Source organism: Gopherus evgoodei, chromosome 3 (assembly GCF_007399415.2).
Source record: "Gopherus evgoodei ecotype Sinaloan lineage chromosome 3, rGopEvg1_v1.p, whole genome shotgun sequence".
NCBI classification, from domain to species: domain Eukaryota; kingdom Metazoa; phylum Chordata; order Testudines; family Testudinidae; genus Gopherus; species Gopherus evgoodei.
This window is the reverse complement of record NC_044324.1, coordinates 25,745,503-25,765,892: the sequence shown is the minus strand read 5'-3', so window position 1 is coordinate 25,765,892 and position 20,390 is coordinate 25,745,503. Positions and strand designations below refer to the sequence as shown.

The 20,390-nt window shown below is 42.9% G+C and overlaps 1 protein-coding gene across 1 annotated transcript in view; it reads left to right on the top strand.

Moving 5' to 3' along the window:
• The first annotated feature begins 6,806 nt into the window (after nucleotides 1–6,806).
• SPATS1 (spermatogenesis associated serine rich 1) overlaps nucleotides 6,807–20,390 on the top strand; it is a 36,802-nt gene continuing 23,218 nt past the window's right edge. The window contains exons 1-5 of the mRNA XM_030554370.1: nucleotides 6,807–7,092; nucleotides 8,281–8,437; nucleotides 8,532–8,647; nucleotides 15,858–16,019; nucleotides 20,137–20,257. Of these exons, the coding sequence (XP_030410230.1) occupies nucleotides 6,807–7,092; nucleotides 8,281–8,437; nucleotides 8,532–8,647; nucleotides 15,858–16,019; nucleotides 20,137–20,257 (842 nt within the window). The remainder of the gene's footprint in view (nucleotides 7,093–8,280; nucleotides 8,438–8,531; nucleotides 8,648–15,857; nucleotides 16,020–20,136; nucleotides 20,258–20,390) is intronic.

Below are 20,390 nucleotides of genomic sequence, written 5' to 3'. Positions count from 1 at the left end.
GGGCTTTAGTGAGGAATTGGGAAATGCTATGAGGTAGTTCACAGTTCCCAGGCGCTCTTGGACCGTGAATGGCCCTTCCCATGATGCTTCCATCTTATGGGCCTGTTGCGCCTTCAAGACCATAACCTGGTCTCCTACCTTGAAGGAACGTTTTCTGATATGTTTGTCATACCAGGCCTTTTGTTCTTCCTGAGCATCCTTTAGGTTGCTAAAGAGTGTCGGAGGGTGCTTTGTAGGTTGCTTATAAAGTCCAGAATGTTAGTTCCTGGAGAAGGCGTAAACCCCTCCCATTGCTGCTTCACCAACTGTAATGGCCCCTTAACCTCGTGACCATACACAAGTTCAAACGGTGAAAACCCTAAACTGGGATGCGGTACAGCCCTGTAGGCAAACAGCAACTGCTGCAACACTAGGTCCCAATTATTGGAGTATTCGTTGATGAATTTACGTATCATGGCCCCCAAAGTTCCATTAAACCTTTCCACCAGGCCATTGGTTTGATGGTGGTACGGGGTGGCAACCAAGTGGTTCACCCCATGAGTTTCCCACAGTTTTTGCATGGTCCCTGCCAGGAAATTAGATCCTGAATCTGTAAGGATGTCAGAGGGCCAACCTACCCTGGCAAAAATGTCTGTTAGGGCCAGGCACAGAGTGTTAGCCCTGGTGTTGCCTAGAGCTACTGCTTCCGGCCATCGGGTAGCAAAGTCCATGAAAGTCAGTACGTACTGCTTTCCTCTGGGCGTCTTTTTTGGGAAAGGACCCAGAATATCCACAGCTACTCGCTGAAATGGGACCTCAATTATGGGTAGAGGCTGCAGAGGGGCCTTGACCTGGTCTTGGGGTTTTCCCACTCTTTGGCATACCTCACAAGACCGGACATACTTGGCAATGTCCTTGCCCATCCCCTCCCAGTGGAAGGACTTCCCCAACCGGTCCTTGGTTCTGTTCATCCCAGCATGGCCACTGGGATGATCATGGGCTAAGCTTAAGAGCTTCCGCCGGTACTTAGTTGGAACCACCAACTGTTTTTGCGGCTGCCATTCTTCCCGGTGTCCACCAGAAAGAATCTCCTTGTATAAAAGTCCTTGGTCTATAACAAACCGGGATCGATTAGAAGAGCTGAGAGGCGGTGGGGTGCTCCGTGCTGTCATCCACGCTTTCTGAAGGCTGTCATCTGCTTCCTGCTTAGTCTGGAACTGTTCCCTTGAGGCTGGGGTCACCAGTTCTTCCTCAGACTGTGGACTTGGGCTTGGTCCCTCTGGAAGCGATGTAGGTGATGGGGTTGTTTCCGTTGCTGGTGAACCGCTCTCCGCTGGTGCACCTGAGGGTATTTCAGGCTCTGGCTGAGCCTTTTGGGTATGGCTGTCTGTTGCTTCTGCCAGTTCTGGCTCGCTGGCGCCCTCTGGGGTTGAGTTTGAAGATGTGGTTGCACTTGCTGGTGTTGGTTGCTGTTCCAGTTCCGGGCCTGGGACTGGAGGTGCTGTGGCTGTTTCAGTGGTTGGCATGGAATCCGGGTCCACTACCTCTGTCTGGGTCTCTGGTAACACAGACGGGGCGTCTGTGGACAGCTCAGGAACAGGAATGGATCTGGAAACTTGCCTGGTTTGGCTACGTGTAACCATTCCCACTCTCTTGGCCCGCTTCACCTGGTTGGCCAGGTCTTCCCCCAGTAGCATGGGGATGGGATAGTTGTCATAGACTGCAGAAGTCCACATTCTTGACCAGCCTTTGTACTGGACAGGCAGTTCAGCTGTAGGCAAGTCTACAGCTTGTGACATGAAGGGGTAAATTGTCACTTTGGCCTTTGGGTTGATGAATTTGGGGTCTACGAAGGATTGGTGGATAGCTGACACTTGTGCCCCCGTGTCTCTCCACGCAGTAACCTTCTTTCCGCCCACTCTCAAATTTTCCCTTCGCTCCAAGGGTATTTGAGAGGCATCGGGGCCTGGGGATCTTTGGTGTGATGGTGGTGTAATGAACTGCACTCGGTTGGTGGTCTTTGGGCAGTTGGCCTTGATATGTCCCAGTTCATTACACTTAAAGCATCTTCTATCTGATGGGTCACTGGAGACTGGTGAGGTGGAAGAATAGGGCGTCTGTGGCTTCACTTGGGTTGTATGTGGGGTCTTTGGCTGTCCTCGGTTGTAGGGTTTATGGTCGGTGTGCCCTCTGGGGTATTCGTTCCCCTTGACAGTAGCTTTCTTGCTTTCTGCCACTTCCATCCATCTGGCTCCAATCTCCCCCGCCTCGGTGAGATTTTTGGGTTTTCCATCTTGTATGTACCGTGTTATGTCCTCAGGAACACCATCCAAGAACTGCTCCATTTATATGAGGAGGTGCAGTTCTTCCAAGGATTTAACATTGTTTCCTGATATCCAGGCCTCATAATTTTTCCCAACGTAGTAGGTGTGTTTGGGAAATGACACATCTGGTTTCCACTTTTGGGTTCTGAAACGCCGACGGGCATGATCCAGGGTTATCCCCATTCTGTATCTGGCCTTGGTTTGAAAAAGTTTATAGTCGTTCATGTTCTCCTTAGGCATTTCAGCTGCCACCTCTGCTAAAGGTCCACTGAGCTGTGGCCTCAATTCTACCATGTACTGGCCTTCAGGGATGCTGTACCCAAGACAGGCTCTTTCAAAATTTTCCAAGAAGTCCTCTGTGTCATCACCTGCCTTGTAGGTGGGAAATTTCCTGTGCTGTGGAACAAGTACTGGCGAAGGGTTGTTAGGATTGGCTGGGTTTTGTTGCTTAGCCTTTTCTAATTCCATGGCCTGTCGGTGGACCTCCCTCTGTTTTTCCAACTCTCGTTGGTGGGCTGCATTGTTGGCTTCTTCTTGTTTTTGTAGCCTTTCCATCTCTTGTTTGTGAGTTGCCTCTTCTTCTTCTTATTTCCTTCTGTGAGCCACCTCTTCTTCTTCTTGTTTCCTTCTGTGGGCCACCTCTTCTTCTTCTAGTTTCCTTTTGTGGGCTGCCTCTTTGGCTGCTTGTTCTCTTTTGTAGGCTGGCAGTTTGATATTTTCTTCCTTTTCTTTCAGCTCCACCTCTTTTTGTCTTTTTTCCAGTTGTCGCCTGTGTTCAGCTTCTTTGATTTGTTCTTCTGCCCCCCTTTTTTCCTTGGAAGTCATGGTTCCTGTTTTCTTGTGTTGGGGTGCCCTTCGGTGTTTATCTTCTGAACTGCAGGTTCTCTGTTGCCTCCTGGGGTCTGCCTAGCAACAGTGCCTTTTCCCTTTCTTCCTCTAGCTAATCTTTTCAATGTAAAGTAAACCAGAAAAACCACTTTATTTGCATGTGTATAGTGCTGGTATTTGACTCCTAATGGGAGTGCTATTGTCTGACAAAAGACCTGTTTGTCACAGCTTAATGGTTCCTTGCTTAATATGCAAGCCAAAAACTGCAAGAGAGAGCAGAGAAAAAAAATTCTCTCTGGTTCCTTTTAAAACCAAACTGTTTCTCTCTGCTTAAAAACCCCTAGCAGAGAAAAGAAAAATATAATATTCCTACTGGCTTCTGGATTCTATCTTTCCCACAAACGCTGCCACTCATGTCATAACCTATTCCCAGATTTGGACCTTAGCGTCCAAAATATGGGGGCTAGCATGAAAACCTCCAAGCTTAGTTACCAGCTTGGACCTGGTAAAGCTGCCACCACCCAAAAAATTAGAGTGTTTGGGGGCACTCTGGTCCCCCCAAAAACCTTCCCTGGGGACCCCAAGACCCAAATTCCTTGAGTCTCACAACAAAGGGGAATAAACCATTTCCCTTCCCCCCTCCAGATGTTCCCTCCCTGGGTTCCTGGAGAGATACACAGAAGCAAGCTCCGTGAATCTAAATAGAGGAATTCCACCCTCCCTATTTCCATTCCTGGAAACAGAAGTACTTCCCTCTTCACCCAGAGGGAATGCAAAGTCAGGCTAGTAAATCTAACACACACAGATTTCCCCCTGACTTCTTCCTCCCACCAATTCCCTGGTGAGCACAGACTCAATTCCCTGGAGTTCCCCACTAAAGAAAAACTCCAACAGGTCTTAAAAGAAAGCTTTATGTAAAAAGAAAGAAAAATACATAAAAATGGTCTCTCTGTATTAAGGTGACAAATACAGGGTCAATTGCTTAAAAGAAATATGAATAAACAGCCTTATTCAAAAGAATACAATTTAACACATTCCAGCAACTACACACATGTAAATACAAAATAAAAACCCTATAAATCACTGTTTTATCTTTTGTACTTACAACTGGGAAACAGAAGATTAGAAAGCAAGAGACAGAAATCCTCTCATAGCCGAGAGAGAGACAGGCACAAGATTAGAACAAAGGACTCACACACAAACTTCCCTCCACCCAGATTTGAAAAAGTCTTGTTTCCTGATTGGTCCTCTGGTCAGGTGTTTCAGGTTACTCCTTTCCAGGTGAAAGAGACATTAACCCTTAGCTATCTGTTTATGACAACAGTGAGTTGCAATTGGGTGCAAAATGTTATCCAACCAGAATAGAAGTGTTTATTACACTTTGCATTGATGTAAATGACTGCACAAGGTCTAGGAATACAGGGGTTAGCCCACTGATGACAATAGAGTTACTCCTGATTTACACTAGTATAAGTGCATTCAGAATCTAGCCCGTTATTTATAGCAGAGATGGACCCAAGCCACAAAAATCTGATCTTGTTCAAATCTGAAGTCACTAGAAGTTTGGAGTTGTTTGGATCTGGGGTTTGATAATAAGGATCTATGAAACAGTGATATCAACACTAGTATCTTTAGGAGGAGAATTGCTCTTCTTTATTTTTCAGTGGAGAACTAAACTAAACATACATTTTCCTAGAAGATAAAGGTAATTTTATTTATAGAAAATATGTGTTGTTGTCCACCAGCTGGAATATAATGGAGCTTACTTAAATGCAGCTCACTTAAGGAACATATTTATTAAGATAATGCTTATTTGAGGGGTGTCAAAAGGTTAAGCGCCATACCAAAAATAGGCCATAATGGGTAAGTGTAAAATAAATACAATTATTTGGCCTGATTCTCCTCTCACAGGGGGAAGTCTCAGGAACATTCATACAGGAATAACCCCACTGAAGTCAATAGAGTTACAGGAGAGTAATATTGGCATCAGACGGGAATCAGACCCATGATTATGCATTAGAACAACACAAATTCAAACTGCCTTCTAAACAGAGGATGGGATAAAAAAATCATCAACAGTTCTGTAGTGTGACTATTGTAAAAAGATAATGCAGTTTATGGAAACTTTTAACTGGCATCTTTTGCCTTTCAAACTTTGCTGTGTTCAGGATATGTCTAAAATACGAGTGTTTTACCGGTATAGGAATACTGATACACTGGCAAGGCGCTGCTAGTGTGAATGCAACTAGACAGGCCAAGCTGTGTTTTCTACAGTGAAACCACAAGAGAGAAACAAGTTATATCGGTAACAGCATTGCCAATATAGCTGCATCTATGTTACAGACTTCTGCTGGCACAGGGCTCACTCGTCTTCACAGCCCCGACTGACATGGCTATGCCGGTGGAAGCCTGTAGACACAGCCTGAGTGCTAGACATTTACCTATGTCTGTGTAACCGGCCACTGTTCTGTCCCATCTAGTGGCACCGAGACCACTTAGAGAGAGAATTAAATGAGTCTGGTCTACAGTGTTAGCTAATAGCGAGTTGGCTTTTAGCTCATACGATAGAGGTGCATGGCACCAAGCTCCAGAGGCCCCAGGTTTCATCCCACTCGCCGACGACCAGTGTCTGTCAGCACTACAAGTGGGGGCTCTTAAAGAGATATCTCCCTATTAGGCACATGGATTACATTTGCCCTATGCCTGTGTATCATTCAATACTTAGAGCAAATGTGTTTGCTTAATTTGAAACTTATATGAATGTTCCGGGTTCCAGGATTCAACGCAAACTCTAACATTATAGCTTCATATTCCACTTAGGGAATACTTTGAGCAAAGAAGCAGGGAGGAGCCGGTGAGGAAAACAAATCTTGTGAAAAAAGGAACTGAGAGGGAAAGACAGTAAAAACGGACTGGAAATAGAAATACTGTATATATGTTGCATACAGAGTACTCATTTGTCCCAGCCTGGCCTTCTCATGGTAGTAAACATTCCCAACTCTTTATAATGTGTCCTATCTTTCAAACAGTAACTAATTCTGTCCCAGTCGCTCTGCCAGATTCCAACTCAGATAGTTTCCACCTTGGTACAAGGTTTGCCATTATGGCCAAGCCTTTGCTTTGTAAGAGTCACACTATGAAGACACGCTAATAATTTATCTTCCTCCCTTCTGACTCTAAGTGCCTTGATTTAACAACTGGCCCTGCTTGCATGGTCCTTTTAATAGTAAATTGAAATGTGATCTCTATCCTTTCACCCCTCTGCTCTGATTGGATATTACAAATCCTTCTGCTCTGATTGGCTACTCCCCTCAGAACTTCCCAACTCCTCACACCGAACACAGACACCTCAATTTCTTACCCCTCAGATCCGTCTGTAACCTTTGCCCCCACCGTCTCAGTATCAGCCCCTGTCCTTCCTTGTCCATTGGCGAAGGCTGAAGCAGGGACATTGCTTAGCCAGGGAAGGGGAGGATTAGGCAGTAGGGTTAAGCCATTCATTCATAAACTCATGACACTACATGGCACCTAGCACACCATGTGGGCTCCAGCCTCTTTCTGGGGGCAGGGTGGTAGGCAATGTGAACAGGCTCTGTCTCTGAGCCTGCAAATCCACCACTCCTGTGAGATTCCACAATAAACTGGTGTGTGGGGTAGGCATGGGGGAGAAGACTCATGAGATCACCCCCATATTTAGGAGAGTTTGGTATATCCCGTTTCCTGGACACCCAAGAGACAACACAATACGATGTTCCAGCTGGCATAATTAGCACTGAGTCTCCGCCCCTATTCCTCCTGCACATTGATCTCTGGAAAGCCAAAGACGCCAGAGTGACCTGGGTGTCACAGAGATGTGGCGGGAGCACCACACCCTCTGGGAATAGAGCGGAGCTCACCACAAGCGAGGGAGGTAGTATGGAGAAACCAGAGGGAAGCTCTATGTCACAAGGTGATGAGGATGGTAAGGTTTAGGGGAGTAGGGCAAAAGGGGTATTTGAATTCGTCCTGTGGGGCAAAAATCACATCACAGTGGGGTAGCCCTAGGATTATTATTTTATTTATTATTGTTATTGGTGGTAGCATCCAAAGGCCCCATTCAGGATCTACACCCCATTGTGCTGTACACTGTACAAAGCACACATGGTCCCTGCTCTGAGCAGCTCCCAATTTAAGAGAGTGGAAGAACTGATGGGTTCTGAACGGAGGGTCTCCTTTACTAAACCAGTGGTTTAGTGGTCTGCAGACTACATCAAAGGAGTCTACAAAAGGTGACTGTGAAAATAAAGTTTTGGATCCCAGAAAAGGTGTATTTCCACATGGGGGCATTCTCTTACTTTGTCATTAGGTTGGTGGCAGGATGTTGCAACATCAGAAATGGGATTTGATTCCCCTGCTTTGGGTAAACTTGGGATTTTTTCAATCCAGGAAAGCACACAGGGTAAACCTTTTGGAAACCAGACCTAGCAGCTGTCTAAGGGCTATAATTCTAGTCAGGGCCGCCCATGAGCCCTGGCCTAGAATCCCTTCCCTGGCTACTCACCCGGTGGCTGTCTGGGTCTTCGGCAGCATTTCGGTGGCAGGCCCTTTTCTCGCTCCGGGTCTTGGGTGGCACTTCAGCAGCGGGTTCTTCACTGCTGCCAAAGACGCAGAGTGAGTGAAGGACCTGTTGCCACCAAAGACTCGGAGCGCCGCCTGGTGAGTACAGGCGCCGCAGCGGGTGGCACCTTTTCTTATGTCCGCTCCCCTGCTTTGCCCCAGGCCCCCTGAATCCTCTGAGTGGCCCTGATTCTATTTGCAATTACAGGTCTTGTTAAGAAGGACTTTAGAAGATGAAATCTTGATGAAAGAAAATACTCCAGGCTACAGATATATTCTTGGGGCGGTAGAAAATATTTTGATGTATGTGAACAGCAAAAGCTTCCAGGGTCAGCTAGAAAACAATAGATTAACTATTAGGAAAAACTTAATGTCAATGTGTCTGATTCTCCTCTCATTTACTGTAGTTTTACTCTGCTGTAACCTCACTGACAAATCAGAGGAACATCAGGCCTATTGTACTACGCAAACTCTACTGCCAAGCAGGAAGTGAGTTTTGGAACTGTTACAGCCCCTCTTAAACTAGTTGTTAGAGATCAGATACATATTACAGGGTCTCAAGTCAACAAGCCTGCCCAACTTCCTGAACTCAGCAGCCGTGCAGCAAAATTCAACGGACTTAACGAACATCGACACACATCTCATGACAGTGCAAGTCAAGACAGTCTCAGCCGACCTTCTACCCACTCTAAAGCACCTTCTTGTTCTGAGTATGTGCAATATTACCAGATCTTAATCATAATTGCTCTAGCTCAGTGATTACTAGGAAATATCTGATCACTCATCTCTTTTATTTTTGATTAGCCATGACCTTGACCTGAAGTCTACACTTCCCTTGTCACCTTCCTCTCAAGGTGCTGATGTTCCACTACCTGAAATTAAATCAGCAACTGAAATTCACCAGTTTATTACACCTCCTGGTAAGATCAGATTTCAACTATCTCCAACACTTGAGTAAATTGTGAAGAATAACAGGAAAAGATAATTTACTTGCAGCACAAAATGTATCTCGGCTCCATTCAGATGTTGTTTCACACACAGACAGAGCCTACTGATGATCTCACACCAGTTTTACTAGTCTGAACATAGTCAAAAATGAACTCATCTCCCTTCCAAACTCCTTGTCTCTTTGTCCCTGACAGTACCACTATCTTCGCAGTCACTCAGGCCTGTAACCTGGTTTTCATGTGTGGCATTGCTCTCTCTAGATTTCAGGCTATATCCAAATCATGTCACATTTTCCTTAAATGATTCGGCTTTTCTCTCTACCTAACCTGCCAAAGCACTGCCCACACGCTCATTATCTCCTGTCTTGACTACTGCAACCTCATCTTTTGGGCATAAGTACTGCAACTTTGTACCACTTAGCAAATTGTCATCTTCCTAGCTCATTGCTTCAATCACGTCGCTCTCTCCTTTGAGTGCTTCTACTGCCTCCCACATTTGCACCATATGAAACACAAATTCTGGTTCTTCCCTTGCCAGTTACGATGAATTATTATTGATTGTACAGACAAGCAAGAAAACACAAGGTAGGATTTTCAGAAGCACTTAAGAGACTTAGGAAAAAGGCAAAGCTCCTAAATCACATAGGCTCATTTGAAAATCCCACTCAAAGTCCTTGCATCCAGGAAGTTGAGGCCAAAAGCTGGATGGCTAAATATAGACATCTAGCAGGTCAAAATGAGGAATAGGAAGTTAAGGAGACAGCAGTAGAATAAGGTACAGGAATTGAGCATCCTTGTAGCAAGGTCCAGTGATTCATTTAGTTTCTGTGATAATCTTGTTTGTAAATTACATATTTCAGGATAGGGGTTTGTTTAGTTTTGGTTAGTATAATCAAATGCAAGAGAGTGTGCAAATTATAGTGATGCAGGAGTGCTATTATACTTAAGGTTGTGTCACAGCTTCTGTTTAAAGGTTCATAGAATCATAGAAGATTAGGGTTGGAAAGACCTCAGAAGGTCATCTAGTCCAACCCCCTGCTCAAAGCAAGATCAGTCCCAACTAAATCATCCCAGCCAGGGCTTTTTCAAACCTGACCTTAAAACCTCTAAGGGTGGAGATTCCATCACCTCCCTACGTAACCCATTCCAGTGCTTCACCACCCTCCTAGTGATATATTAAGAAAAGCTATCTAACCTAGACTTCCCCCACTGAAACTTGAGACCATTGCGCCTTGTTCTGTCATCTGCCCCCACTGAGAACAGCCTAGCTCCATCTTCTTTGAAACCTCCCCTTCAGCTAGTTGAAGGCTGCTATCAAATCCCACCTCAGTCTTCTCTTCCGCAGACTAAATAAGTCCGGTTCCCTCACCCTATCCTCATAAGTCATGTGCCCCAGCCCTCTAATCATTTTTGTTGCCCTCTGCTGGACTCTCTCCAGTTTGTCCACATCCTTTCTGTAGTGGGGGCCCAAAACTGGACGCAATACTCCAGATGTGGCCTCACCAGTATCGAACAGAGGGGAATAATCAATTCACACAATCTGCTGGCAGTGCTCCCACTAATATAGCCCAATAAGCTGTTAGCCTTCTTGGCAAAAAGGGCACACTGTTTACTCATATCCAGCTTCTCATACACTGCACGCTCCAGGTCCTTTTCTGCAGAACTGCTGCTTAGTCAGTCAGTCCTCAGCCTGTAGCAGTGGATGGGATTCTTCCATCCTAAGTGCAGGACCCTGCACTTGTCCTTGATGAACCTCATCAGATTTCTTTTGGCCCAATCCTCCAATTTGTGTAGGTCACTCTGGACCCTATCCTTACCTTCCAGCATATCTACCTTTCTTCCCAGCTCAGTGTCATCTGCGAACTTGCTGAGGTGCAATTCATCCAATCATCCAGATAATTAATGAAGATGTTAAACAAAACTGGCTGCAGGACAGACCCCTGGGGCACTCCGCTTGATACCAGCTACCAACTAGACATAGAGACATTGATCACTACCCATTGAGTCCGATGATCTAGCCAGCTGTCTATCCACCCCTTATAGTCCATTCATCCAATCCATTCTTTTTAACTTGCTGGCACGAACACTGTAGAAAACCATGTCAAAAGATTTGCTAACGTGAAGATACATCACGTTCACTGCTTTCCCCATACCCACAGAGCAAGTTATCTCATCATGGAAGGCAATCAGAGTGACAATTCAAAGTCCCCTAAAACTGACACATTAACTGGACTCTTTTGAAAACTGATGAGCCTTAGGAGGGTGCAGAGTAGGGTTAGTAACCCAAATTTGGGGTAAAAAAATATAGTTATTTTTCAAAAAGTCTCTAAGGTGTTTGTGTTTTATTTTTGCTCAGAGCTAGAGATGCTTGCCTTGCTTTGAAATCTGGATTGCCTCTTAGGGTTATGGGGGAACATTAGTGACCCAAATTTGGGTTATACACCTAGCCAAAAAGCAGCTGGTTTCCTTCTGCTGCCTTGTATTGTTAAGATGAGAAGTACTAATGATTGGAGGCATCACAGACCTCATTGAGATGGATGGCTGTGTGTTCACCCATCAATTAACAAAACTAAGGATAAGTTAATGACAAGCTCCCACCTAAAACCAAAAAAAGACTTAGTCTGTGTGGCTGGAGGTTCCTACAATTTGTGAATCAGAGTTGGCAATTGTATATTGGGGGGAATGTAATCAAAGCATTTGGGGAAAATGTTAGACATCTGAATGCTTCCTGGGAAGGGAAGAGTATTAGCAGGTGAAGGAGTGAGAGAATTGGGGGAGAGGGTTTGGGGCTGTTGCAAGGGAGGGGGTCTTATAGGGAGGGGGATCAATGGGGATGGATGTTAGGGGTAAGGAGAGAGGTTGGGGGGCTCAGGTGAGAGTGCTAAGGGTAGTGGAGGTGTGGGACACTGGGAAGGGAGGCGTGGGGATGTGTGGCAGGGGCCTGGGGTAGAATGGGGTAGGGGTAACAGCCTCACATGCTCCCCTCCTTTGTGTGCCCATATCTGGGGAGCTCTTACATTTCTAGGGGTGTCCGAGTCCCTTCCCTGCCCCACTCATATAGCCAGGATATGGGGGTCCTTAGCTCACTGGGGGTGTCTGTTTTAATAGAACATGTTTTTATTTTATGGGGAAGTTTACTGTGAACACAGCAGAATAGACAGCAGCTGGTCTAACTAAAATTTTTGTTATATCAGGTGGGAGTGGGCGGGACCTTTTTTTCCTCTTTCTCCTTTAATAGCATTAGATGGAATTCTCTGGGTGAGAGTGAATGGGTTGTAAAGGAAGTGAAGAGCTTGTACCTTTCAGCAATCATGAGGTAGGTAAGGTAAAGGTATGTGCGTTAATGGGACATATGGACCATTGCTGAAAGAGGGCAGAGTTAAGGTTGCATGAACAACCTTTACTGTGAATTTCCTGTTTCAGATGTTTCAATTTTGCTTATACAACATAAGACAAAGCAACCTTAACTCTATGTTAATGTAGTTTTTTGCTACTGAATAGCACGAAAGTGCCTGAAAGCTAACTGAAAGAAGGGAGCTTCAAGGAGTTTGAAGAAAGTCAGAGACATTTCAAGACACAGGAGAGGGAAGCAAGATTCAGCATAGGATTATGAGATTAGTTTGTTTACTCTTCTAGTCTGAGCAGTGGTGGAGCTGAAAGTCAGATGGGAATGACTGCTTAGGCCATTTAATATTTGGTAAGTTGCTATAATAGCTTATGAAGCTAACTTTAAGAGGCTAAAATATAAAGTCAATTCATATTTATCCAGATCCCCCTTAATCTTAACCATCCATTCTCTGAAATTGGGTTGGGATACCAGGGCTGCATAATTTACATGGAAACATGGTAACTGCTGTATGAGATCAGATCTGTGGTCAGGACTGGCCCTAAACCAAATGGCGCCCCAAGTAAGGAATGTCTTCAGCCCCCGCACCCCACTCCTCCATTTGTTAAACTTTTGAATACCTTAATTTTTTTATTGCACTGGTAGCCCATTTCATGACTTTGATGCACGATTTGCATGAATGATTTATCCTTGTCATATGAAATGATAAATTTGCACACTAGGGTCTGTAAATCTGTATTTATTTTTGCCATATATGAGCAAATAAAAAAATTCATTTCCTCTAGGCTTATAGAAACTTTAAAATTTTAAGAATATCTGAAATGCACTAAGAGCAAGAAATTGAACTGTGCACCAACATTGGGTGGACCAATATTAAATAGCATTAAAGTAGGTACAGGCTTAGAATGTTAACCCTAGTCCTTTAGTTCAAAAGGTCACATTTCTTGCCTTTGCCCTCGTGAACCGAAGTACAGTATCAGAGAGATGCAAAGACTGGCCAATGGCATTTTCAAACGATAAAATCGCAAGTGATGTCAGTCTCTCTTCGGTCAGTGTCAATTCAAGATATATTTTAATGAGCCTGTGAGCTTTGAAAAGCTGCACTCACAACTCATGACTGTGACTTGCAGCGTGATCAGAATCCTCAAAGCTACACACACATTAGGAAAAAAGTGTCCTTCAGCTCTGCATTATGAATGAATTGGAGATCTTGGAGTGGAGAGTACTTCTTGTGTGGCAAAATGGACACTTGAGCAGTGTCAATGAGCAAGTAAAAAACTCCCCCTTGAATTTTCCTTACAAGCTTCCGATCACCTCCTCTCTGCCCTCGTAACCAAATTGTCTCTTCTTCCAATGAATACCACTTTCCTTGAAGACAGGCTCAACTCCTAAGTTTTCCACCATTTCTTCGGCAGCAGTGATGGCATCTTCAAATCTGTTGTCTCTGTAGACCACAGTGAAATCAAGGCAGCTTCTCATCCAAGTAGTAGTGGTCACAATGTCCATTGACTGAGTGTGTAATGCCTTGCTTACAACATTTACTTGGAACAAGATATCATGCCAAACCACAACTGAGACCATAAATTTGAAGTCAGTGATCTGGTTGCAAGGCTTTGTGCTTAGTATCAGATTCCAGCCTTGGCTTTACTTGACTTCACTAGTTCCATCATGGTGTTGTAAACCTTAGTCACTTGGTACCTCACTGGCCTTATACTGTCAATGTGGCTCTCCCAGCAAATGTCACTTAGTGGCTTTATGGTCAAATTTGTAACATTGTCCATGATGATCTTCCACCTGATATTGATGCTGAAAACAGGACCTATATCCTTTGCAGCCCTCCAAAGGGAGATCCTGAATCTAAAGATGATGACATTGCCATTCTCTCAACCTGATTGTGTCAGATGCAATCACAAGGCACAAAGAAAGCTCTTGGATTCAGAGCAAGGATCCTTGCCTGGACGCCACTGTTTCTTCCCTTCATGTTCATGCCATTGTTGTAGCCTTGACCGCAGCAGTCTTGAAGCTTTATTTTATTCTCATTCAAAATCAGTTCTGTTAGGCCTTATCCAGTAGTGTCACCCACAGACCAGAAACAGATAAAATGTTCCTTTACTTTACAGCCATCCTCGTCATCAACAAATCTTACTGTAAATGACATCTTTTCATTGTGACTAATTTCAGGAGTGCAGTCCATTATTACAGCCTAGTACTTAACTTTGCCAAGCCACATCAATGTGCTATCAAGCATCTTCCTTGCCATCAGGTCAATCAATTTGTTTTGAATTGTTTTGCTGCAGTAATGGTCCAGAGCTTCTTTAAAAACTACTTGAGGTATGTGATCATGCATGACATCATTGTATTTCTCAAGAAGCTCTACCAAATCAAGGAAATTATGGTTATGTTCAGTGAACAACTTATCTGCCAAACCCCGGAAAGCCAAATTATTCTTTGCAAGGAAGGGCGTAGTTGAGATCAGACACTTGAGCACATTCCTCAAGTGCATCTATGCATTTATTCAGCTTGAGCCTGGACTTGACCTCTATCCATTTGGAGGCCATAAAGTAGTCAGGTGACTTTTCACGTTGCTTGAGGGCATCAGCCAAGTAATGCCAGTAATTGTACCTGGAAAGAGTAATCAACGATTTGGCATTCTTGTCAAATATTTTGCAACAAAAACAGAACACTTTGTCAGTTGATTTCTAGTAAACTAGTCAATGCAATTTCCCACCATTCTTTTGCAGTGTGACTCTGAAAAGTGTCACTCATTTATTGAAAATTTCATCTCCTTGATTTTGCACGTCACATTCAAAATTGTATGATCAATATCAGCAGAATTTAGGAAACAGTATTTCTTTTATATTGTTGCATAGATAGGAGTTTAATGAGATGCCAGAGATATCTATCGAATATGTCCATTATTAGTTGCTACTTACACTCTTCAAGTCTTAAAACACATGTACACTTTCACAATTACACAATAAAACAAGTATCTCAATATCGTAGTTGGGCTCTCACTTCACTCTTTTATCTCACTGACTGACTGGCAATGCCCCGCCCCTTATATACTTGCAAGGGCATGGCTGAAGCATTCTAGGATGTTTGAGGAATATGTGATTCTCAGAAAGTCTGGAAGGTTCCACGAGATTCTACAAAGGTCCAGAACATTCTAGGAGATTAGTGGAAAATGAATCCATGTATGTAGTACCTGAAATATTTTACTTCAGACATTCTTTTTCCCTTTTTGTCACTAACAACAGAAACAGCACCCCAAGCATGGCACCCCCAAGCCTTGCACCCTAGGCAGTCACCTGGGTTGCCTGCCTCTAAATCTGGCCCGTTCTGTGGTCCATCTAATCCAGTGTCTGACAGTGGCCAGTAGCAGATGGTCCAAAGGAAGATTTAAAAGCCCAGTAATGCACAATTGTGCAATAAGATGCATATTGGGAAATTTCTTCTTAAGCTTAGACAGTTATTATTTTGTTTGTAACCTTAGACATTATATGTGTTTATATCCTTTAATATTTTATCATAACTATTATTATTGATATATTACAGTAATGCCTAGGGACAAACCAAGATCATGGCCCCATTGTGCGAGGCACTTATAAAGACAGAATAGTAGAGAGCCCTGCCCTGAGGAGTTTACACTCTAAATACCCAGAATAGACAAAGACATACAGGCAGAGCAATCAGTGTGAACTAGCTAGTGTAACTGTGCATGTTGTTATTATTAAAGGGAATATCTAACAAAATTATTCAATAAATAAGCAATGTTTAAGGAGGACCTTTAAAGTCTGAACTTACCTCTATTCCCTATGTGTTTCACATTTCTTTCAGAAAACAAGAGAGCCCCAGACTTAGAATGGACTTTTTATCCAAGGTTTGGTCTTCACACATATCATATTGGGAAGCGATGCATCTTCAATGGTCTCTTCCTCCGAAACAAAACCTCTGCATCAGAAAAGATGTTAGAAATGCGTTTGGGAAGAAAAAAACATGGTACAATCTCTAAAACAATTGCTAACTCTAGAACATCCTAAAAGACTTGGGGGCAACATTCATGCATTGCACTAGAGGCTTGGAAATCTCAGGTTCAATACACAACCTATGTTGGTTTGTTGGGGCACGATAAGTGGATGTTTAAGAACATAGATGAGCATCATTATCAAGATTAGAATGATTAGAGAAATTAAGAGTAACCAGTTTGAGAAACAAGAACTGTATGGCTGAAACAGCAGGCTTCAGACTGTCTAGCTAATGTCTGTTTCCCCAGGACATACAATATGATGTTCATGCAGACCAACATTTAAAAATCTTTCAGAGGTGCTCAGCAGCTATGCTTATGAGTACTCCGAGTCTTTGCAAACCTGACCATGTACTATCTAAATTTGGATTGGGGTTGCTTTCATAACTTTCCTACTCAGATCTGAACCTTAGAGTTCAGAACATGAGAAGCTAGCATGAAACCTCCAAACGTAATTACCAGCTTGGATCTGATATCACTGCCACCAGCCAGAAAATTCCAGTGTCTGGCTCACTCTGGTCTCCCCAAAACCTTCCCTGGGAAACCCCAAGACTCAGATTCCTTGAGTCTCACAACAAAGGGGACTAAACCATTTCCCTTCCCGCTCCTCCCCTCCAGGTGTTCCCTCCCTGGGTTCCTGGAGAGATATACAGATTCAAGCTCGGTGAATCTAAACAAAGGGATTCCACCCTTCCCCCCCTTCTGTATTCCTGTTAAGTACAGACTCAATTCCCTCGAGCCTCAACAAGGGGGGAAAAAAAAAACCAAACAGGTCTTCAAAAGCAAACCTTTATATAAAAAGAAAGAAAAAGACAAAAAATGGTCTCTGTATCAAGGTGACAATATACAGGGTCAATTGCTTAAAAGAAAATGAATAAACAACCTTATCCAAAAAGAATACAATTTAAAACATTCCAGCAACTACACACATGTAAATACAAAAAACAATATAAACCTATTGTCTTACTATCCTTGTACTTACAACTTGGAAACAGAAGATTAGAAAGCCTGGGGATAGAGAGAGCACTCTCAGAGCCGAGAGGGCCACCGAACCAAGACAAAGAACACCCACCCAAAAACTTCCCTCCCTTGACATTTGAAAAATCTTGTTTTCTGATTGGTCCTCTGGTCAGGTGTTTGGTTCCCTTTGTTAACCCTTTACAGGTAAAAGAACATTAACCCTTAGCTATCTGTTTATGACAGGTGCAAAGCTGTAGACATTCAAGCTAAAATTTTCAAAAGTGACTAGTAATTTGGGTTGCTCCAATGTTGTGATTTTCAGAGGTCATGCAGAGAGCATTTTCTGAAGAAAACTCAGTCTCCTTTAAGATGTTTCAGGTCAGGCACTTACAAATGGAGGAGCCCCAAATCATTAGTCATTTTTTAAAATCTTGGGCCATATCTTAAAATCATGATGATATTCTCTACCTTTCCTTTTCTCATATTCAATTTTTGACTCTTACAGGAAAATACTGTATGTATACAGAGAGTGAGAGAGTGAGAGCACCAGTCTATTGTCTGGACTGATATGTACTGCATCATTTTTGAGAATTAACTCTCCCCCTCATTCCAGTTTAGATAGGTTTATACAGTATATAGATGCATTTTACCACCTTCATCTATTTCATTAAAATCAACGGTAACTAAAGATTTAGAAATCCATGTACTGTTATTTGTTAAGAGTGAATCATATAGAAATGTACAGAAAGACACTGTTGACTTTAGCCAATGTGTATGTTTCATAATCAGCCCAAAGAAGTGTTATATATCCAAATGACTAAATTCTTCAGTTCAGGAATTAGTGATGCTGTATATTTTACATAATTAAATGGTGACAATATCCTTATATTTGTGATTAGTAGTGTAACTAAGGCCTGGTGTACACTGGGTGAGGGGCAGGGGAAATCGATCAAAGTTACACTACTTCAGCTACTTGAATAATGTAGCTGAAGTCAACATATTTAGATCTACTTACCGTGGTGTCTTCACTACAGTGAATTGACTGCTGCTGTTCCCCTGTTGACTCTGCCTGTGCCTCTCGCCAAGCTGGAGTACAGGAGTTGACGAGAGAGAGCTCGGGGATTGATTTATCACGTCCAGAGTAGATGCGATAAATCGATACCCACTGGATCGATTGCTGCCTGCAGATCTGGCCAGTAGTGAAGACATACCTTAACAGTATAGACATTGTACATTTTGAAATCTGTTTTCAGTGAGGGTACTAACATAACTAGATAGTGCTAAACAACAGATTTTAGACTGTTCTTTAGCCTACCCAGTTGTTGATGAGTCAACCAGTCATTATGTCTGAACATCCTCTTTCTAATCTGCCCATGTCTTAAAGATTAATTACAAAGTCTGGAACTAAATTAAAGATACGGTTTCAACTGCATTTTAGTTCTCTCTCTTTCTCAGGAAATACCATTTATAGTCACGGGTAAGTTTTGCTTGGAAGACATTGAGGAGCCATAGGATAATTCCTGAGCTTCTTACTTATTTGTTATGGAAGTAAAGCTCCCACTGAAGTCAATGACAATTTGAACATGGACACCAAGATTGGTCCTCTTAAGAACAAGGAAAGATCTAAGCTGCCATTATTCTCAGTCTGTTTTTTTCCCTCTGCCCCTATAACAGGGAGGTTCTTTCCAGCTGCAACTCTGAGCAATTTGCTATAAGAATAGTAAAGCTTTGTATAACACCATTGATCCGAGAATCTCAGAGTACTTTATAGACATTAATTAACTGCCACAATATACCTATGATATAGGCACAACATTATTAGATAGCCAATGGAAGTACAATACATTTACAGGCCAGTTCCTTGGCTAGGGGAAAGCAGCATAGATCCACTGAAGTCACTGGAGCTATGTTGATTTACCCCGGCTGAGGATGTGGCCCATCATGACACAACAGCAGCAAGTCAGTGGCATAGTCAGGAATAGAATTTAAATGCGGGCATAACTCCACTTAATGGTGCCTGTTGAAATCAATGAAGCCTTGCTGGCATTAAACTAGAGAAATGTAGTGGTTAATCAAACCCTTGGAGTTCTGTTTCCCAATCGACTGTATGCCCTGTCTTCCTGTGAGAAAGAATTTGTGAAGCATTACCTTGATTGAGATGAGCTGCAGTCTGTGGTGAATGAAGGCCACAGAGTAGCTTTGAAGATATTATGTACAAGTAACACACCCATGGTTGCACAACTTCCATAATCATTATCTTTTAAAGATATGCGGCACCTCTCATTCTAATCTCATATTTTTGAACTTCTCCAAAATTCAGTGGTGAGGAAACTGAAATATACTCACACTTGTGGAAGTGCTCTCTCCACAGTAGAATCAAGACACACTAATGCACCATAGAAGCTTGCACTTCCACTGTTTATCTCTTGGGTTTTCAGTCCAGCATCTTTCACAAATACTAAAGGACACTACTGCCCCTGCCTCATCCAGCATCCTTGCCCAAGGTGTTGAGACATATACAGACCAAGCTGAGTAGCCTGAGGAAACATCTGCTGTTCCCTGTGACTGCAAAGGTGATAGCGCTGGACGCAGACTCAGGAGGCCAGGGTTCTGTTCCTGACTCTACACCTGCCTGGCTGGGTGACCTTAGCCAATTCACTTCAACACTGTGCCTCAGTTACCCTATCTGTAAAATGGGAATGATGATACCTACCTCTTCTGTAAAGCATGGTTAGACCTATGGATAAACACTGATTTATATAAGATATTAATTATTTTTAAATGCTTCATAATAAATCCGGCTTCTGATCTAAATTAGAGATGGGCCTCTTGTATCCCTGCTAAGGGAACATCAGGAGAATGGCAGAAAAATTATGCTGCAAAACTTTTAGGGACCAACAATCTTTTTGGGTCAATTTTAGAGCAAAAATCAATTAGGGATTCCAGCAAATGAAGTCAGTGGGAGATTTTTTCATATTTTTTATATATAAAAATATATATATAATTTTTTTTATATATATATAAATATATATATAAAAGCTATTAAGTCAATGTAATTTAGCTCTCATACATTTTTTGTTAAGGAAAGAATTCCTTACTTTGTTATAATTTTGTTTGTTACAATGGAGATAGAAATCGATCACAGAAATGGCATTGCAATGGTAACCCCCTGTGACAACTGCTACAGCTGTCCAGAACACAGCAGAAACTTTCACAAATTTGGATCAACAAGACCTGTGGTGAACTTTGGGTGGTAAGTTCGTAATCTAGATGTTACCTCTTATTTGACAAAATGAAATTATTATGGACCATTCCTGAGTATAGAACTGTCATGTGGGACACTTATTTAATTAAACCCACAGGCATCATAGATTATACATAGTGGT